A 22924-nucleotide genomic window follows, 5' to 3' on the forward strand; every position below is an offset into this window, starting at 1 on the left:
TTTTTTATGTATTACAATTAATATTTTAAGTTTAAATGTTGGAATATATTTTCTAAGGTTAGAACTTCCTCTCTTTTGTTACCATATCATGATTTATTTATTTTCCTTCTTAAGCTTTTACAGTCCTTGAAGGATCTTTCGCTGCCTCTCTACTACATTCCTCTATCTATCTTTATCCAAAAGTCTGCTAATGTTATTTTCTGTGCGCTTATTATTACTATATCATTTGTATAAGCAAGAAGCACGTATTATTGGATAAAATCGCTATGTCTTGTTGCATTGACATGTAGTTGATCACCTTCTTAAGTGCTAGGTTAAAAAAGAACTAGTGACAAGTGACAACTTACATCATCTACCTCTTCGTGGTTTTCATATAGAAGAGATTTTGCCTTTTTATTACCTTTTTAATCATAATGCATTTAATGGATAAGTTATGAAACTTTTGGAAGTAAAAAAATAGTCAATAATTTATAACAATACGACCAGAACTATAAGATTATAAAAAAAAATGATCAAAAAGACAGGGCGATCACCTTGTTCGAAACATCAGTACAAAAGGTACCTAATTGACGTGTTGTTCTGTTTAAACGTCAATTGCATAATATTTTTTCTCGTATTAAATTTGAAAATTAACATAAGTATATAAGTAAAGTTTTTACATCAGTCTTGATGAATTTACTATTGAAATTTTAGCGGCACCAAACAATGAATCACTATAATATCATTATGTGTAAGATTTTCCTATTATTTCAAACCTAGAATTATTAGGTATTGATATTATCGACATTATTATTTATTTATTACTATTATTTTTATTATTACAGAGTTGAGGGTCTCGTATAGAGACAAGGATGATGTCTTGCTTGAAGATAGTTTGGAATCGAAAAATCCGTTTCAGCTGTTTTCTTTATGGTTTAAAAAAGCTTCGGAACGCAGCGATGTGAGACAGCCAAACGCTGCTTGTCTGGCTACCGCTACCAAGTAATACAGAATGATTTAATAGCTGCATATAACCAAAATTCGCCCATGAAAAAATGTGCTTACATAAAATACAGATAAGCATTATCGATGTATCTTAGTTTTTAATGTACCTACTTCAGTTCACGGTAAAATTTGCGTCGGTGTAGGTACCTTGTTTTGTGAACTAGTTCGACCGAAATAGGCAATCTACTTGTCTCAGATTGAATAAAGAACTCATCAATTATCACTCGGTATATTTTCGAAAGTGGTTCAAGCTATACTCTAAATTTTCCTACCAAATATTTTTAAAAACAATTTTTAAAATTTTTTAATCTATAAACTACAAATAATTGGACAGTAACTAATTTTAACTGCAACCCTATATTACAAAAATAAAAAACTAGGTATTTGATTTTCGTGAGTCCAAATTAAATTTTTCTATGATTCACCTTTAACAGTCTATAAAAAAAAAGTTTAAAAAAATATTATAACACAGAACACTCATCGATTATCAGGGAATATGTGAACAAAATATGCAGCTCATTAGTTTAGTATGTCTTCAAATCTATAATTTTCATTCCTATAGATACATAGATAATATATTTTCAATTTTTCATTTCTTTATTCATTTAACCAACCTTGATTTTTATTTTATTCACACCAACCAATAATGTTTTTATCGGATAGTTAATTTGGGAAACTATAAATACATACTATTTACTGTGGACATCAACAAAACATATACAATTAGGTACTTGTATTAATTATACAAAATTAATCATTAATAATTTGGTGTCGTTTATATAACACAGCGTATATTTTTGCGACGTTCCGTAGGTCTGGTATTCCGTCGGCTAGATTTGTTTTACTTAAAGCTTTCGACGAATCGGGTTTCACGTTTTATACAAACTCAGAGAGTCGCAAGGGCCGAGAAATTGTGAGTACTTTATTAATATATTATTAGGGCTCGGAAGTTGATGACCTTAAAAACAATAAAAAATGGCAAAAAATGTCCTAAAAAAATTACAAATATTAGTTTTATATTAATAAAAATACATTTTTTTAAAATATTTTACTCTATGTTACTATAAAATTCAAAATAAATTCAAAATATGACATAAAAATGACAAAAATGTCCTTAAAATAGGAAAATTAAAAAATTAAAAATATTTGTTTTATAAATGTCTGTGGTTTAAGTTATCGGCATAATGGTCAACAAGAAACAATAAGAAATGAACTAGTGTGAAATCAGTAAAAATAACTATAAATGTGGGAAAATGACCTAAAAATCTCAAAAAATGACTTAAAAAGTAATAAACACCAAAAAATGCTAAAAAAATTCAAAATAAAAATTAGTTATTTAGATTCACATGCTTACGAAACAGATTTGTGGCCAGGAGAGCATCGTCTAAAAAGTTCCAAAAAAAAAATGCAAAATGCATCAACTTTCGAGCCTTACATATTATACATATTTTTAAATTATTGAAATAACTGCCACGCGTAAGCCAAGTAGGTATATCAATGTTTTATATTTATATGAAATTGAATTATATTGCAAAACTTTAAATCGAGTATTAAGTACTGACAATTTTTTGCTACTATAATTAAATTATATTAAATATTAATTTTTTTCTCCAATAAATAGTTTTTCTACGTATGAAAGTTCTAATTATTATATGACATACCTTATTTAATTTTATAATTATATCGTTTGGTCATCAATACGCGAATTTCATCAGAAGTAGATCGTATAATTGATCAAAAATTTGCTATACAATATTACAAATATGGCGTGAATTTTACGCGAACTGCGTGTAGTATTATCATTGTAACAACTTGGATTGTTAATTACTCTTTACTATATATGTATTAAATTTTCAAATTTCTAGGAAGAAAACCCGATTGCAGCCATGACGATATATTGGGACCCGTTGGATCGATCGGTAAGATTAGATTTATAACATATTGGTGTTGGATTTTGTGGTTGAAATTCGGCCGCTATATTGTATAATCATAGTTCGGCACTCAATAAAAACATATTAATAAGCGCAATTTTTTAAATCGAATACATCTTGACGTATGCAAATAGCAAAAAAATATCACGTTATGGCTAATGATTTATAGGTATATCCTATTTAATTGAAAAAGTATACGCAACTAATAATAAATACGCTTATAATTTTGTATTTTCGTTAACATATATTTAATATACGTATAGGTACGAATCGAAGGAGCGGTGGAGAAAATTAGTGAATCGGAGTCCACAGAGTATTTCGATACAAGACCGAAAAGTAGTCAGATTGGAGCTCACGTGAGTCGGCAGAGCACAATAATAGCTAGCAGAGAATCGCTATCCGAACTGAATAAAAAGCTCGAAATCGAGTACTCTGGAAAACGAGTACCCAGACCGTCTTATTGGTAAGCATATGCTTATATGCATTTCCGTGTGTTAGAATATTTATAGTGCTTAAGAATTTTCATAGTTGGGAATACCAAATAGACACTTCATTTCTGGCACCTAAAATTTAACCGCAATTCTTTCTGGTGTAAATAAGTTAATATCTTAGCTCATTAATTTATCAGCGAAAAGTATTTAAAATTTAATTGCAATCATGACATCCAGCATTCTCTCTAAACCTCTTTTTTTTTTGCTTTATGTCAGTACACTTTATTTGTTAAGGGGGAGGGGGAGAGGGGCGAGCACGGTCAATAATTTTCGTAGAGTGGAGGTAGGACCTAACCATCCGTCGCTAATTATTTTCTTGCAATAGTTCTACCTTGAAAATATATGTCCGGTAATAACTACACAAAAATAATACAGCGAAATGAGTATTAATTTTCGATTCGGTAAGCTTAATGTTTGGAATTCGTATTTTTATTCAACAGGAATGGCTATAGAATAATTCCTAAGACAATGGAGTTTTGGCAAGGGCAGAGCGACAGACTGCATGATCGCATCGTGTTTGAACGGGCTGAGCACGCAGCCGAAAAGCAAATCGTCAGTCACGTCGGCGAAAACGGTTGGGTGTTTTATCGTCTATCGCCGTAATGTCGTATCATATATTATTTATACCTATTCAGTATCGACATATATGTTATAAAACAGTAGTAAATCGTGTTTTGTATAAAAAGATGCTGATGTATACCACCTAGTATGATGAATATTAGTTAATAAAAATATTATAGAAAAAAATCAAATTATAAAATACAAACTACAAATGTATGACTTATGACTATATGTAGTATTTTTTTAAGCCTTATAGCAGCCAAATTTAATTATCGCTTCTATAAATATGTCGTGTTTACAAATTTAATATTTGGATATCACCATTATTATACAGCTCAAGAAAACACTTTACCTTAGTATTAGTTTCCATGCATCAAATTTATAAATCAGACTTAAACAATATAAATATATATATATAAATATAGAAAGATAGATTCATTTTTCAACAGCTCAAACAAGAGACTTTAAGGATTAGCGTTAGATATAGGCGCTTGCTTTGAAAAACTGGTTCGAAATCGTGCCGATATCGCTCAAGTGTAGGTGAGAAGGTCAAGGCTTCCTGGTGATAGGATGAATACATTTTTTAGCTAGGTTCCAGGACTGTCGATAATTGAACGCGGGTCATTCACACGGTTGGTATCATGAATTACGGTATTATTAGCTACGCTAATGAAACGAAACCGCGCGAGGATCCACGGAGCGCTGGGTCTCGTCCTGCAAATCTCATTCGACCTGCGAGCTTCGGGTGGGATACTGTGTTGTTTGTGTGACGCGTGCGCAATAATGAGGAGTGAGGAGTACCTAGCCTTGGTGGTTAAGTCACATTTATTCTGTGTACTTATTCAATAATTAATATTAATTTGTTATATTTTATGACGTGTTTTTAAGTGTATTTTTTTTTTAAAGTGGAATTCCTGGAAGTTTAGTTTGTACGCGGTAATAATATTCATATTTATTCTCGACTGCAGATTAATTAGAAGCATGCTTATTATGTAATACGCATATTTCCTGACATACATTATTTTCTGCTATATTATTGCATCGAGTTTCTATCGATAAACTCAATTATGTATAAAGGTATCTAATCTGATAATGCTTCTAATATTTAATAAATTTTCACATAATAGTTTAGTGTGGCTTGGCGTGGCGCGTTGGCTGCTTCCATTTGCGGAATGCAACTGCGTGTAAGTAACGGTCACAACTACTAGCTTCCGGATGGGTGACCACTCGGGATCATAGTGGTTAAAAACCTTGCCACACATACACGTGTTTGCTATCAACCGTAACAATCATAAAAATACAATCTACCGTACCAACCTTACCCTCTACCACAATTAATAACCCCTACAGACAGCTAATGGCCCTAGTTGCCGGGCTTAAGTTCAATAAAAATAAAAAATAAAATAAATAGTTTAGTGATGACATTTCATAATTTAGTAGGTATAGTATCAAACCAAAATATTGATTTTAATCCAACGGATTTTTTTTTATGGTTATAACGTATACTTTGAATTAAATTTTATTTCGATATTATCGCTAGTTGAACAAACTTGACCAACCACTTCTTAAAAGAACATGGATTTGGTATTTGGCCTAATATACTTTCCGCATTGGATATTTAGACATCAATTTTACTGCAGATTAAAGAACTTATCGTTATTTTAACCTTATCCGTTAGTCACTTATGTTAAGTAAGCAATAAAAGTCCTTGAAATTACATTGGTTTTATTGCCTAATAGTTGATTGCAGTAAAAACGTGACAAGCCTATTTTTTTTTATGTAGATATCTCAATTGTTGAATAATTTTAACACTAATTCCATGTGATTTTTTGAATAAGTATTATCGAATGAGGTTTGACTTTACTCATCGAAACGACTACACAATTTTCTCTACTTTAATACTTAATATAAGAGTAAATTAAACTATAATTACACTACTTTTAAGTTATAAGTTATAATATATCTTAATTTGTTTTTTGTTCTTTGTTAAATTTTATTGTCTAATAAAAGATACTTTTTAAAAGTATTTAAGCACAGATATAGATAATTTTTTAAGAAGTATTTAAAATACGTATTTGAATGTTAAATAAAAAAAAAGTATGTACAGTTAATTTTGTGCAAATAAATATTTTTAATATTTTATGTATAAATCAACTAAATTGAATTTGTTTTAACTTTTTCATGGTTCGCATTAATTTTATAGCTCATTTTGCTTTATGTATCATTTGATGTAGATATGTAAATTAAAATTATTTATCTGTTTTCTTTGTTAAACAATTTTAATTTTTAGCTGTTTAAACATTTTTTACAAGACTCATTTTTTAAACTAGTTACGAATATGTTTAATATTATGAGTTAAAAATAATTTAAAATCGCTTAAAAATTAAAATATCGTAAAAATCCAACGAATAAACAAAGAGTTTTAATATCCTTATTATCTTTAAGTTTTATAATTTTTTTTTTTTTTTTTAAATAAACCAGCAATTACACAAAATTGGTTATGCCGAACACAAATGTATTATGTGTACATACCTACCTATATGTTTTTAATGCAGATATTGTTGGAGTGTGAGACCACTGGTTGGCCATGGTAATTATCTGATGTTCAATATGAGCTGATAACGATAATATATTTTTATTTATATACGTATATTTTCACTAGATTTCCGTATTATTTCTGCAATACATTCTTATTGTACCTAGTTATTAGTTAATTTATTGGCTAGTGTAAATGGTAATGACAATGTCTATGAATTATACTCACACAAGACCCACGTAATAACATTGTATTATTGATTTTTTATAATAATTTATATGATATCGAATACGTCGCGTTACGTCAACACCTATATGGAGATTTCCCTATACGAACAACGCGATGAGTTAAGAAACATACGTATTTCCCAATTAGTACAAGAATTGCTATGATTCGATAGAAAAATCACTTATCCAATCTATTGAATCAATGTATAAATATAAATTCATTAGTGTTGGTACATTATTTTTTTTTGTCATGTAGCTGTAGGAAATGTATATTATAGATTATACAAAGTGAATTATGTTTATAAATTGACACTCAAAATTGTATGCAAATAAGAGCATGCTATGGTATTAATTAATACAATTATAATTATATCTATGAGTAAATCTACATATCATCATTAATAGTATATGTTTTTATCTCATAAGTTCCGTTAAGTGTATGGCTCAAGTAGGTACGTCGAACACTTTGGTACGTTTTAGGTGTAAAATATTTAAGATCATTTTTTGTTTACCTTAACTTTACTTCGTTAATCAGTAATTTTTTTTATTATTTCAATTAAATTATTTAAGTCCATGATGTAAAATGCGTTTGACCTGAATACTATACATTATTTATAGTATAAGTAGGTTTATCGTATATAATATATTTAATATTATATATGCGGCGTATTAGTTGAATCAATATACATGTGATGAGTAGGTTTATTAAAATTATAAAATATAATAATGATATTGGTAAATTTTGTTAGACCAAAAAGTTATAAAAAAGTAAAAGTTGCATACGTGTATAACAGTTGCAGTCCTCTACATTTTTTATATCTACCTACTTTTTATTAGATGTTGATAAAATATATATGCTTTGTAATTTGTACATCAAAACAGTGTTTAATGAAAACGCTATTATAATTTATAAAAAACGTATAACTGCGATTTAAACTTTAAAGACTACAAATATCAAAATAGTGAAATATTATCGATATACGTAACGATGTATGAGAAGGCATCAATATAGTATCGCAGAAAAGCGCCTACACCTCGAGTAAATTTTAAGTACCACGGGTGTTTATTTTTGGATTCAACTATCTCGCCAAATTCTTTGTTATTATTGACAAAGGTCGGTGTAATAGATGTGATTCCATGAATATCGACTTTACCATGGAGAGCAGTAGTCAATTAATCTATCGATGCTGTCAATTTTGAATTTTTAAGTTCTTGTAATTCGAGATTGAGGTGCAATTTTTCATTTCTAAAAAATGGCCAACTTGTAGGTGGACTAGGAGATATATAAACTTTCCGAATAGACAATATTCTAATCTTAATTTCTAAATTTATATTTATATTTTTTAAAGTATCGTTAAAAAATGACAATCGTAGGAACCTACCAGAGACTATTTTATGAGTTTTTTACTATATAGGTGGCATTATCATTATAAGAAATAGATACTAGTTAAATTATTTACCTAGAGCTAGGATTTTAATCAGGGGGGCAGATAACTTTTTTTTTCTTTATCACAAAATGTATACGTTTGTTATCTAATGAATCTAATGAAATTTTTTTTTCTCTTTCCATTTTATAGTAAAATTTACACTCCACACTTGTCGAGTTTATCTTTTTATGTTTTCTACTTGTGACACGAAGTACGAGGTACATATTCCGGTGATATTGAATTAAATCCATGCTACTTTTATGTGTTTAAATTGTCCAGCTTATTATCTTAATACCTTTGAATTGAGTCCGTATAGATAAAATCTCATAACTACCTATATAGTCAGTGACATACAATTAGTTATGATTCTTACTTAATTATTAAATTATGACGAGTAAAAAGAGGAGTGTATGTTTAGATATTCACCTGTAAAATAATTATTTCTTCTCAAACAATTTTAATATTTTGTTATATTTCCAAAAATAATAATATAAGTATATACTTGAAATTTCCAAATTATTATTTTCAATACTTATATTATGATAACATTTTCAACAAATTTTAACTCTTTTTGAAATATTTATAGGTATGACAAATTTTCAATTTTTTTTTTTAGTATTTTTCTATAACTGTCGTTAAAAAAATTATTCTTTAGGTAAAAAGTACCTTTATTTGTTATTATTTTTGATATTTTTTAATCATTTGACTCGTTATACTTATTATTACAATTAAGGAAAGAGACTCAACTTGAATAATCTAACAATATTGGTCGGACTTAATTTTGATACCTAACCTAAAAGTATTTGCGGGACTCAATTCAATGTTTTCCGCACATGTGTTATCACTAAGTAACACTTGTGCCACCTACTTTATTTGTGAAAATATGCTTTGGTACCTACCAATCTTGATATTATAAATTATCCGCATATGACTATTATTGCAATCTAGACCATTTAGGTTTTTTTGATATTTTATTTTAATATTGATGCAAGTTATGAAAGATTAAATTTAATTATTTTTAAAAGCTTTGATAGGGCCTTGGATGATATTCATATCTTTAAAGATTAATTTACTTTATAATATTAAAAAGGTAGGCAAGTGGGCTTTGCTGTATATTAGGTATCGAGTGGATCACTATTATGAGTATGTTAACATTTAATTTAATTATACAACATAATACATGAAAAATAATTATGAGCAGAAACGATCTGAAAGTTTATATCACAAACTATAATTCATGATATATATTTTTTTATGTGTACTTATAATAATACATACTTACACCATATTAAATCAATTTATATAACTCAAAATTTAATAATATTTTTCTATAAATACCAAACAGAAATAGGTAGTATCATAAAATTACTTAAAATGTCATTGCGTTTAGTAAATTTATAATAATATAATATAGGTAAAGTAACAGAAGTTATACGTTTATGTAATTTTCCGTGAATGTTTTTAAATTATAACAAAATAATTAATATCGTTATTTATTGTTTATCTAAGTTTTAACTTAAAAAGTTTATAAAATTAATTATCTTTATATTCTATAGAGATTTAATGGTTTCAATATAAACTACTTACAAAGAATTTTATGTTAAATTTTCAGATGTAAAACGCGAAGTTTTATGAAATTTTAACTTAAAAATAATTTGTGATTTTGATAAATTTTACTAAGCACTTATAAAAAAAATATTGTGATTTCATAGGTTTTTGATATTTTTTAGTAGAGATATTATAAATTTGAGAGTAGTTTTAAATTAAATTTTCAAGTATTTCTACCCTGTGAATAGTTTTTATATGACATTTATAAAAAAAAAACTAAAAAAATTCAAACATTTGATAAAAATTCCATGTATTTTTGATAATTCTTTCTCGAATTATATCAAAAAATAAAATCGATTTTGTCGAAAATTGGATTTAAAAGTTCCTGTTTTTCCTTAATTTTTTTTTTAGATTTTTTTAAATTAATTATTTTGAAAACTCTTTGAAATTTTTAATTTTGATCATTCCAAAGTATACACTAGATCCATTTTTTTTTTATCCAAAATCATCCTTAGAGTTGAAACTTGAAACATTTTATCGAATACTTTCGTATACACATACATCAATTAATAAAAACACATATCATTGTAAAATCAATACATTCATTGCTCTGCTTAGATTCTTAAACCCTTAAACGAATAAGTAAAATTAATTTTACTGGACGTAAAATTTGCTAAGTCAACAAAACATAACACTAGTAAGTCGGAAACAACAGTGAGTTGTTTATTTATTTTGTATTTATATCATTTTTTTAAATTATAAATATTGGTGCAAATTATTTATTTTTTTATGTACATAATAATATATATTTCTGGCACTTTGTAGTTATGAAATCTGTTAGATATATTTTTAAAATTATTTTTCATCTATGCTTAGATCACAGATATAGCAAACAAAACAGGTAGATTAGACTTTTAGAAAACCGGTTTTACAATTGATGACTTGTTTTTTGAGATGAGTTTTTAATTTTGTAGTTATGGATTAATATACACATCGTTTAATTCTCAGTGGCGTATCCAGGGGGGGGCACGGGGGCCATGCCCCCCTCGTTGGCCGTATTCACTAGATTTTGTTTTAAATATTTAAATTTATTCGTATGCATGAATGCAATGAACGCATACTACAATAATACTCTTATACCAGCATTCAGTAATCACTATTACCGTTATCAGTTTTATTTTTCCTTATATATTAAATTTAAGTCAAATTCTTCAAAGTAAACAACAAGACTTATCAAAAGCACTAAATGATGTTATAACTGTACGAGAATCTTTAGAATCTATAAAAATAATTTTATACAATTATTAATATTGTTTTTATACACTTATAATTTTGTTAGGATTAACCCGTTTTTATTATTAAATTACTATTACTATTTATTATTATGTATATATATATAATATTAACTTAATGACTGACTGAAAATATAAACAAATTATTTGCATTATAAAAATTAAATATTTGGTTTATTTTATTTTATTTTTTTGGTAGTAGGTAGTATATATGGTAAAATTTTAGACAGTGTGTACCCCTCCCCCTCTAAAAAAAATCCTGGATACGCCACTGTTAATTCTAATAATTTAAATGCATTTATACTTTATTTACATTACGTGCATTTCTTTTAATAGTTTGAGTTAGTACGATATTATTACTTATCGATTGGATTTTTATTTAATAAAAAAATTAATTTAAGTTTTATTTTACTATTTTACATGGAACAATGAAGGTTAATAACCAACCAAAGTTAATCGGCTTAATTAGGAGGTTTATCGTGTAGTATTCTAATCAAAGAAACATGTGAGTGCACTTATAACAGGATATTTGTTTTCGAGGACAGTTATCGTAGTGCATCGCCGACGGTGTCGATGGGCGATGGCCAATCACGGCCATGTCTTGAATATGCCAATGTAGTCAGCTGAAATCGGTTTTATAGCCAGTTGAACGATGAATCGCGAAACGTGAATAGTGACGTTGAGTGAGGACCTAATGTCGGATAACATTTCTTATACAGACCGTACGATGTTGCATTCTTTCACTGTTCAAAACGAACTATAGAATTTTTTATCTTCAAATAATTGTGTATTTATACACACTTATCAAGATAGTTGTATTATTATATAATATATCAGTAGGTCAGTTGTTAACACAGATTATTTTTGGAATCGATTTTAAAAGAACTGAAAATGACCGGCTCTTGGACTGTAAGTATTTGAAGTGGTTGCGATTTTTACTCCATCGTCATTTAATGTCCTATTCAGGTAGACAGTCTTTTCGTAATAAGGTCATATAAGTACCTATCATATATTTTAATAAATTAGGTGAGTTAATAATTGTTCTACATTAAAAAATAAAAACTACATAAATAATTTAAATACTTTTAGCATATGTAAATCTATATTAAAATTATTTATTAATTTATTATTTTCTAATAAATATTGTAAATTACATTAAAAAGAAATCGTAAATTCGAACAATAAGCCTATCAAGATTGTATTGAAACGTCGAAAACCCGATATTTATATTATACATACCGATGATCAAGTATTTAAGTGTACGAATTTAGCGTTATGAGGCCTTACTACAGAGAATTTGACAAAAGTATAATTATACTTGTAATATTTGTGAAAGTAAAATAGTAATAAAAAAAAAAAATAAGAGCTAAGAAAAAATAAAAAATAGTTGGTAACAATAGTGAAAATAATAAAAGTTCCATATAATTTTTTATTATTCAGTGTCATAAATAGTAAATTTTCAAAATTTTTAACTGTTTACATAGATTATTTTAGACGAATTTCACCATAAAGAAAAAAAATCACAGTTTTAATATTTAGAAATTGAATTATAATATGGATAATTTTTTACACTCATTCAAGTTCTTATAGTTATAATTAGACCCCCTTTAATTGTCATTGCAGATATTACGTCACATCTAACCTTCAATTATATTTTAACCAGTTTTATCTAAGGTTTTTTCCTATAACTTAACAACCATAGGTAATTATTTTTATACTAAAACTTTTTATAATTGTATCCTGTAATTATTATGTAGGTATCTCATCAAAATTTCTTCAATAAATAGATAAATTAGACGATATGTTTTGATAAGTTTTCATGCGTAAAGCCTGCAAGGTAGTATGATAATGAAATAAAAAAATATATATATGGAATTTATTAATAAATTAAACCACAAACAATTGAATAGAAACTGGAATGTATATATAGTTTTTAATGTAATTTTATAAAAGATAAATAATGTGATTTTTGTTTAGCGAAACGTGAAATGTAATCATTAATTGTTAATATTTATTCTTTTTCTTGTTAGAAAAACATTTACCAAAAACTCAGTCGAAAAAAAACTTACGTGGAAGAAATCGGACTCGAAAAGGAAAAATTTAAACGAGTGCTAAACATCGTGGATTTGACTGCATTAGGCACAGGTTCCACGTTAGGATGTGGTGTTTATGTGTTGGCCGGAACAGTAGCAAAATCGGTTGCCGGTCCAGCTGTTGTATTGTCTTTCATATTAGCTGCAACCGTGTCTTCGTTTTCAGGTAGGTACTCGAACTATTATGAAATCCACAAGGGCTGTTATAATTAAATTTTTAGTTTTTTCATTCGATAACTATGATTTTTGAGTGATGGAGAAATAGCTGTAGCTTTGATTATGATATCATATTATACATTAATAGTTTGATATAGGTGAGTAGCAATCTGTGGATGTGTATAAAATAGGTTTTGATTAACTGTGACTATATACACTATTAATATTCTACTAATTATGATAACAAAAATTAAATTATATTTTATAAATAACGTTGTATTATATTTTTTACACGATTATTGTAAGTTTAGTACAATAATATTGCTGCACCATAACTCTTAAAAAATGTTTCCACTCGGAAAATGATAGGTATCTCCTCACCCCATAAATACATTAACGTGTCAAATCAATAATAATGCATTCAACTTATTGTATACTACCCAGGAAATGACAAATCTCATTATACAAATTTTCTATCTATATTTTTATGTACAAATACAATGAATACATAGTATGATTATACATTATACGTAGGTACTATTATTATAAACGATACGATTAGAAAAGGCATTGGATATAAATTTACATTTTTAACGAAACTGTAAGTACTTCGCTATGCTTACATATTTAACGTGTGAAGTTGCCATGTAAGATTAGTTACGTAAATTTTATTAGTTTGATTTAATCTCTTTTTGATTTCTAGGTGTTTGTTATGCTGAATTCGCTAGCCGGGTGCCCAAAGCGGGATCTGCATATATTTACAGTTATGTGGCGGTAGGAGAATTTATTGCGTTCGTCATTGGTTGGAATTTGCTGCTGGAACACACAATTGGTTTGTTATTTATGATTTTAAATAATACGTATGACAGTTATTCGCTCTTACAAACAATTATATTTTATTCTAACTCGTAATATGGCTAAATTTTTGAGTAATGATTTTTAAATTTTTTTTAGGTACCGCTGCTGTTGCCAAAGCAATGAGTAACTATTTAGATTCTTTACTCGGAGATCCTCAGAAAAGATTTATGAAAAAATATTTTCCAATACATATGGAGTTTTTGGGAGAATATCCAGACATTGCATCATTTTTGTTTATTATGTCTATCGCTTGTAAGTTAGTTTTATCACTTCAATAACATAAGCTTTAAGAATATCATATTGTATTTAGAGTAAATTTTACAATAAAACTAAACAATTTTTCGTGTCACGCAATCATCTTTTCAAAACGAGATGGCTTTGAATATATGAACTAGACAGAAATATATCTATTGCACTATAAAACGTCGATAGAAAACAATATTTAACAATATTATTTTTGAACTAGAAGGTTAAGAATATTAATTAATTTAATACTTTATGGTTAATCACTGATAATTTACATAATACATTTTTAATTATCCATCTTAACATATTTTACACGTGAAGTAAAATCACTATAAATTTAAAAATAATGTTAAGAATTTAAAGTTTTAAAGCTGTTGCTGTACATTAACTATTTTTGTAAGTTTAATAGTTTTAAATATTTTATTTTATAAACTGGTTTACATGATTAATGAGACACGAAAAAGTAAATTTGGTATATTCATATTTTGAAAATAGTTAAAGTTAAAAATAATAATAATTACATTGCTTGTTAATTTACAGTGGTCGTGGCCTGGGGTGTTCGTAAATCGTCAACTTTGAATAATCTTTTTACTACATTAAATTTAGTGACTGTGTGTACGGTCATAGTAAGTGGATTTTATTTCGGTACGTATTTAATATGTTTAAGTATTATAATTAATAAAAAATATGATATGATTATTGTGGTATGAAAAATATTTTAATATTTTAAAACGTTTTGGTAAATTATTTATATTATACTAACTCATTAATCCCATCGGTAAAACCTAACATAATACAAATAGGTAACGTATATAAATATAATACACAAATATATAATTAAACAAAATTGAGTTAGATTATTTTGTTGTTACTATTATTTGATTAAGCTTTAAATTAAGAACCATAAAAAAAAATATAGTTAAAATAAGTTAAATAACAATAATTATACTAATAGGTAGCATTATAAATCTATTATTTTGATATGGGTTTATTATAGACTTAATTTATTGATTACTATTTTAATTAATATTTTTTTATAACAATATAACGTACATCAGTCATTTTATTTTTGTTTTTGCATTCAAACAGTATCACAATGTTTAAATATATTTGATTATCGAACCAAAATACATCACCAATAATATTTCTTTTGCGACTCTATTCTAATAATAATCATAATATATGTATTGCAATAGTTATAAGACATATTACAATAATACTATTGTGAAACATATTTCATCACAACTCTACAGTGTGTAGAATACATTTTTCCAGATCGTCGATAAAGTTATATATATATTTACTTAAATTATTTTTTATTTTATACTATTACTCGATTAAACTTAATATATTATGTAAATATTAATTTAAAAATCCTTTCACATTCTCCTACTTTATTTTTATCTGTAATTTCCATAACATACTACAACTTACCAGAGATAGACCACTTTTATAAACATGACCACTAAAACTAAAATTATGTTAGAGTAAGTATATGTAATTGATTAACTAACATTACACTTTTTTTAGAATCGTATTATTTCATAAGTATTAAACTATTATTGAAATGCATTTTCTAAATATTAGAAGTTATACTGGCTTACTGTACTTATCTATTGGAAATAATATTTTTTCCGGGTTCGTACGTGTCCATGTGTATTATTCATGCACTTAGATTTAAATTTAATGTTCTGATAACGAATGTTATTAAATTTCTATAATAAGTTAGCTAAACACTAGATACCCATTAACACTTAAGATTTTTTAGCTTATATATTTTTTGAGAACTTAATAATTAATATAATTAATATGGATTTATGTTCCTTCATAGTTTCCTTAATTCGATTTTACTTTTGTCTCGTAACGTATTTTTAAGGGGATAAGTAGTGTACAATAATAAAAATGTACAACTTAATACGATAAAACAAAAGCTATATCTGAAATTAAAAAAACGATTTCGATAAAAAGGACTTACGATTATAACCAGAAAAATAATGGTAGTATAGTTATGCTAATTAAAATATTCCTAGTAACTATTTTCTTCAATATCTATCAATTTTTTTTATGATTTTCTGTATTCACAAAATATTATGAAAAAACGCAATAGTGTTTTATTTTACTTTTACAGTTTTATCTCATTTAATTACTTATCTCACCTCACCTTATTTGCGTGGAAGAAACCTTAACTTTTTTTTTGATTTTAGCGAATTTATCGAATTGGTTCATCGATAAAAAGGATATCCCACCCGGAGTAAACGGTGGCAATGGTGGATTCTTGCCGTTTGGCTGGACTGGTATGGTCGCTGGAGCTGCAAGGTGTTTTTATGGGTTTATCGGTTTTGATTCGATCGCTTCAACTGGTAGGTATTATTTTTTCATATAAAATATGAAAATTTCATTACTTTATATATATTTAACGATCATCATTCATCAATAATAATATACCTAATAAATCTTTGTCGTGAACAAAATATACCCTTACAGGTGCATAATTAGTATAATATCTACCTACTTGTGTGAAATGTTTCACATAGAATTTTAATTTTGAAATATTTCAACAAAATACCAATGATTGAATGTCATTTTATTATTCATATTTTCACAGAAGTGCGAAATGATTATTTATTATTATCAGGTAATGTACAATAAGTACATTTTAATAAAATACATATGTTTTTATTAAAAAAAAAAAAAAACCATTAATTTGATTTATTTTTTTATGTGAAAGTATGTAATCTACTTTTTATAAAATAATTTGATAAATTAAAAATGTTTAATGATACAGAACTGTTATGTGATGTGATTGTATGGCTGAACGAATAAGTTCCTATTTATTAGATTTCACATATTACATATAAAAACAATTATAAAATCACTGTGTTCTTACAATATTACTTATATATTAAGTTAATAAGTAAAATATTAGCATAGTTTTATCAAAGCTTAAAAAAAAAAAAATACGATACACCTATTTGATAAGAATTGTGTAAGTACTTCTGTTAGTTACTTTAAATAGATTTTGTATCATAACATTTAGCAAACGAAAAATTGTCGTAAACACTAATTACCACTGACGTTTGTATTATTTAGGCGAAGAAACAAAAAATCCCAAAAAGACCATCCCGCTGGCAATAGTTTTGACACTGTTCAACGTCACGGTTGCGTATGCGAGCGTAGCGTCGGTGTTGACGCTGATGTGGCCGTATTACGATCAAGTATACCCTTATAATATTATATTTTAAAGGTTTAATGACAACCGCAAACCGATTCGATCCACCATGATATTAAGTAGCGATCACATTGTTTTAGGATGCGAACGCACCCTTACCGATCATATACGACAACTTGGGGTTGCCTGTACTGAAATACTTGGTCACCGGAGGTGCGGTGTTTGCACTATTTACCACGTGAGTGGTTATAGTTTTTATTTAAAATTTAAATTTTGCCGAACCAGTGGCGTAGTTATGATTTTGTTCTAGGGAAGGGAGATATAAAATTCATTGGATAAAATAATAAAGTAGAGGCTTATATAACCATGCTCGTATAGCCCGATATATCGTATATTATATACATGATTTTAACATGATATGGATAATTTTATAATCTTATATCGAGTATAAGTCAATGCATTGAACATAAAAAAAAAGTTCTGGAGAAGTCTATCCCTATATCTCCCCCCCCCCCCAAAAAAAAAAAACAAACTACACCACTTCGCCGAACACGCGTCATACAATAATGTAATATTAATAATACAATTTTGGTCATCATCGTCATCATTTCGTTCGTTTTGAAGCTTGATAGGATGTCTGTTCCCGATACCACGGATCCTATACGCCATGTCCAGCGACGGGTTGCTGTTCGGTTTTTTGTCGACGATCAACGAAAAGACCAAGACGCCGTTTATAGCCGCCATCATTTGTGGCGTCTGTGCAGGTATGAGCATTTTCCCGACGCACAGTCTGTTTGTTTTTATAACGATATAAATAATAATATTACCACCTCATTCAATATTGTAATTGTTTTTTTCGCAGGGCTTTTGTCGACTGTGTTCAATCTCGAGCAGCTCGTCGATATGGCATCCATCGGCACGCTCCAATCGTATATGATCGTTTGCATCTGCGTTCTGATCCTAAGGTGTTTATTTACATAATATTACAACGTTTACAATTTTATTATTATTACTCGGGTATCGCTTAACCGAATTTTCGATTTAATATACACGATTAATTGTTATTAGCGTAATACCTTTCGGTGTTATTTAAACGTTTTAATTTAAACATGAAACGTGTTGTTTTCAGGTATAGAAATACTAATTTGTACAATGGAAATTCAGACGATTCCGATGTGTATACAGTTTCCATGTGGTTGAATGTTTCGAACTCAAATATTACCAACAAGTATACCCAATACGTGTCGAGAGTATTGATAACTGTTTTCTGTACGTTGTTATTAAATAATTGAAAATATCAACCATAATATAACATTTGTATCATTTTTTTTTTTGTACATTATTATTATGTTAATAATTTTTTTATGATTCCAGTTTCATGCACGGTAACAAACCATATTATTTTATACTTTATATCGACTCGTATAATAATCGTAATTCATTAAAATTTGTTTCAGCCATCACTGCATGCATATTTTGCATTTGCGTAGTAAATTGGGATTCTCATATAGGCACTGTTCGATTAATATTGGGCTTCATAATTTGTTTATCAGCCATTTTATTATTGGTTGTTACGTTAATGTTAAGCAAACTTCCACAAGCAATTGAAACTTTACCGTTTAAGGTGAGGCTATTATTTTTTGTCATTTATTAATGCTGTGTACGCCGATCACTTCGATGCACATGGATAAAAATAAAACACGCACAGTTTAAATTATTAACAATTAATTAAACCGTGGTGCTCTATATAGTGACCGCTTAGAAAGGTTAACCCCTTTTTGTCTTCTCTTATTTCTTACATTATATTATCATAGCTTAACTTGATTTCCAATATTGGTATGCATAATAATTTGTATTGGCCTATTAACATTTATTAAGACTTATTGTCAAAAACTGGTTTTTGATATAATAAATGTGATTGGATAGTATTATCATTGATTTACCTTGAAATATCTAAAATAATGTTGTATGATAATAATTATGTAACATAATTGTCTAAATTATATTCACCGTATATTTTTGTATACATACTTTTACATAATATAAGTATATAACAACTATATACTTACATATTTATATACAAATTAGAGATAACTAGTTTAATATTATTTTTTTACATTGATAATTCAAAATCGTTTTGTCGCTTTTAGGTGCCTTTTGTTCCTTTTGTACCATGTTTGAGTATAGTTCTCAACTTATATCTGATGATGGAACTAAATTTCAAGACGTGGATTAGATTCAGTATATGGCTAGTAATAGGTTTGTATAAACTTTTCAGATAAAACAGATATTATAAAGTACATAAATAATAGTATAGTTCTATGTAATCATATATAATTATGAAAATGATTATGTTTTTCTTTTACGTTACAGGTTTGTTGATATACGTGTTCTACGGTCTGAAACACAGTATTGAAGGTGTTAAAGACCAAACGACTAAAATCGAAGATGGCAGAGATGAACAAAAAATCTCCAACTAATTTGTTCCCATGATAGATGTATAATCATGCATTTAAGTTTATTGATTTTTATTGGTATTTATATAATTATGACTATATAATAATAATGTTTAAGGCAGGCGCAATTTATCGTGGTAAAACGAGTAACTAAATTTTTTTTATTGTTGTATGAATTTTTTTTTTTATTTTTTTATTGATTTTTTTTCTTTTTACACGTAAAGTATATATTAAGTAACAAAAGCCAAGAAAACCTGTTACTCTTATTTAATTTATAGTTTATATTATTTTGTATCAATATTATTATTTAACATGATGTTTATTGGTCTTAACTCTTGGAAATTCTAAAGTTTCTGTAAAAACGGTTACGTAATAAGCCCAAGAGATATTTTAAGAGCAAATTGTACTAAATTAAGACAGCTTTCTCACGATATAGAATTTTATTAACGAATGGTTTCTCCAATCTGGCCGTTTACTGTTTTAGTTATCAAATAATTTATGACTATTATAAAAATCTCCCTTATAGATTATAATACTAGCAAAATTAACTATGAACAATTTTTTTTTTTTAATTTTACAGTAAATCGTTTATTAGTGTAATTGTATGAATACTGTAAGTACCTTGTTAAAACTACATCTTTATAATTAACTAAAAAACATCGGTTGCCTAAAGTACATGATTAACATTATTTTTTATAATATCATTATTTTCGCTACCAATATATTTTTAATATTTAAATATACTTAAATAAGTACTAGTTTATGAGTAAGAAATATGTGGCTATGCCAAAAATTATTTCGATGGTAAAACTATTTTACATTACAAAAATTATCAACTTGTCATCTTCATTGAAAAAAATAGTACAATGTATGTATAATTATCCTGAAAACATAGATTAATCTGGATTAATCTAAAACACGATTTAGTGATAAACGATAGATAACTACTAGAATTTACTATTTTCATACGAATAATGAAAACAATTATCCAAAGTTAATTAAATCTATTAACATTCTGAATTTTTTTTTAAATTAAAAATTACTAAAAAATGTAATTACCTTTAAAAGTTTAAAGTTAATACGTAAAAAATATTATTGACTCAAAATTAAAATCCTAATACCTATTTATCATTTTTAATCACCAGTGAGGTTACATAATAATGATTGTATAACCATAGAATTCTGTGGTATAAAATTTAAGTTCTAAATAAAATAAGTATTTTTTTAATTTTTTTTTTAATAAAAATGTAAATTTATTACTATTGTCTATTTGTGATGATAAAGATAGAATATTGTATTTTTTCCTATATCGAATAATGGTTAACTCGATAAATTTAATTTATAATTGATCATACACAGAAATTGTTTTTGAACATTATTTTTTTTGTTGATAAGATTTATTTTTGAGGGATTCTATATGACAAAGCCAATTTCTATGATGGAACAAAAACGAACTTAGGTGAAATATAATGTTTTTACACTCTGAATCCATATTTCCACATGTTGGCTTGATAAAGTTTTCTGCATGCTTAAGTACGCATTAATCCTATTTGGTTATAAAAAAAAAATATTAGATATTATTAAAGATTATCTTAATATTAATGATAGTTATTATTTTATTTAAAACAATTTTTTTTCATTATATATAATTATTTAAAATTAATATAAATCTCTCTCTTTTTTTAACATAATTCTTTATTTAGTAATCTGTTATAAAAAAAATGAACGATAAGCTTAAATGATAACACATATTAAATAGTCATTAGAATGATGGAATAAAGAGATCTTCCTCGAAATTATACTGAAAACATTATGGAATAACAAAATTGTTGTAATATTGACTTCAAGAACAATATATTAGTAACATTTTTATTTTAATAAGTATACGTCGAATATAGTTACGCCAATCAACCAAAAAAATATATGATAATATATTTATATTTTATTCATGTTAACTGTTGACTAAGATATGTTCGTTTACTAATAATAGTAAATTGTAAGACACGCAAATATAGTGATAACAATTGACTTATAGCTATTTTGCTCACTATTTTCACACCAATTTTTGTGAAGGTGAAATTTTCAATTTTTAATATAAGACAATCTCTAATGTCCAATGTGTATTCTCTTGACATACAATTTGCGTGTATTATGGAATGCATTTTATATTATCTATAAAGATTATGCGTGGATCGGTATTTTAACGTAAACACTGAGTGCCTCTTAAGATCGACTTTTAGTATCATAGTGTATTATATAATTATTATTCTTAATATTATATACAATTTATACTAATCATATTATTTCGTTGAAGTAATTTAATATAACGTAAAATATTTCAGATTTATGTGTCAGTAGGTTTAAATGAGAAATATTTAAAATAAAACAAAATTATTTGTGCTAAACTGCTTTAGAATCATATAATCTTCATAAGTTTTGTACATAATATATTTTTTATTATTTAAAAAGAGTAGATTTTAATGGTACATTTTAAAATTAAAATTTAGCGGTAACCTATATTTTTGAAACATGAATCGTGTACAATTTAATTTTTAATACATTTTGATGGATTATTGAAATGTATTTAATTGATTGATTTTTTAGATTTTTTTTTTTGAGAATATAAAATCAATTGGTTAATTGATATTTAAATAAAAATTTTATTTTTACAAAATTATATTTTTTTTATACTTTGCTATTTTGCAGTAATGAAAAAAGAATAATTTAATAATAATTATTTTGTGAAATAAAATATTATAATATACATTCATGATGTACATTATTTTTTGAGAGTAGCTTATTGTTTTTGTTGATAGTTTAGTTTTAGATTGTGAGCGGAGCTTTAAATGTATTGGTGTTACAATGAAATAATTGTTTGTATTATTTTTCTAGTAGATAAAAGTTCCGATTAAAAATTTAAATAAAGTTTGTGGTAGAAAATTTGATTTA

At 26.7% G+C, this 22924-nt stretch overlaps 2 protein-coding genes across 3 annotated transcripts; both read left to right on the plus strand.

Annotated features, from left to right (window-relative positions):
* Positions 1 to 893: 893 nt before the first annotated feature.
* Positions 894 to 4193, plus strand: LOC112597523 (pyridoxine-5'-phosphate oxidase). 2 transcript variants are annotated; one of them, XM_025343598.1, is made up of 5 exons: positions 1610 to 1711; positions 1798 to 1897; positions 2850 to 2903; positions 3179 to 3378; positions 3847 to 4193. In XM_025343598.1, the coding sequence occupies exons 3-5, from the start codon at positions 2871 to 2873 to the stop codon at positions 4007 to 4009; spliced, it is 396 nt and encodes a 131-aa protein (XP_025199383.1). In that variant the 5' UTR covers positions 1610 to 1711; positions 1798 to 1897; positions 2850 to 2870; the 3' UTR covers positions 4010 to 4193. The 2 variants fall into 2 exon arrangements, with proteins under 2 accessions (XP_025199384.1, XP_025199383.1); XM_025343599.1 differs by lacking the exons at positions 1610 to 1711; positions 1798 to 1897 and adding an exon at positions 894 to 981.
* Positions 4194 to 11888: 7695 nt separating this feature from the next.
* On the plus strand, positions 11889 to 20947 carry LOC112597612 (cationic amino acid transporter 2-like). The gene is made up of 14 exons (XM_025343723.1): positions 11889 to 11906; positions 13028 to 13256; positions 13950 to 14078; positions 14201 to 14356; positions 14891 to 14995; positions 16555 to 16710; positions 17441 to 17565; positions 17660 to 17757; positions 18144 to 18283; positions 18382 to 18484; positions 18649 to 18788; positions 18977 to 19143; positions 19670 to 19778; positions 19893 to 20947. The coding sequence occupies exons 1-14, from the start codon at positions 11889 to 11891 to the stop codon at positions 19997 to 19999; spliced, it is 1782 nt and encodes a 593-aa protein (XP_025199508.1). The 3' UTR covers positions 20000 to 20947.
* The last annotated feature ends 1977 nt before the right edge of the window (positions 20948 to 22924 follow it).

Source organism: Melanaphis sacchari, unplaced genomic scaffold (genome assembly GCF_002803265.2).
Source record: "Melanaphis sacchari strain LSU unplaced genomic scaffold, SCAv2.0 Contig42_pilon_pilon, whole genome shotgun sequence".
Lineage (NCBI taxonomy): Eukaryota > Metazoa > Arthropoda > Insecta > Hemiptera > Aphididae > Melanaphis > Melanaphis sacchari.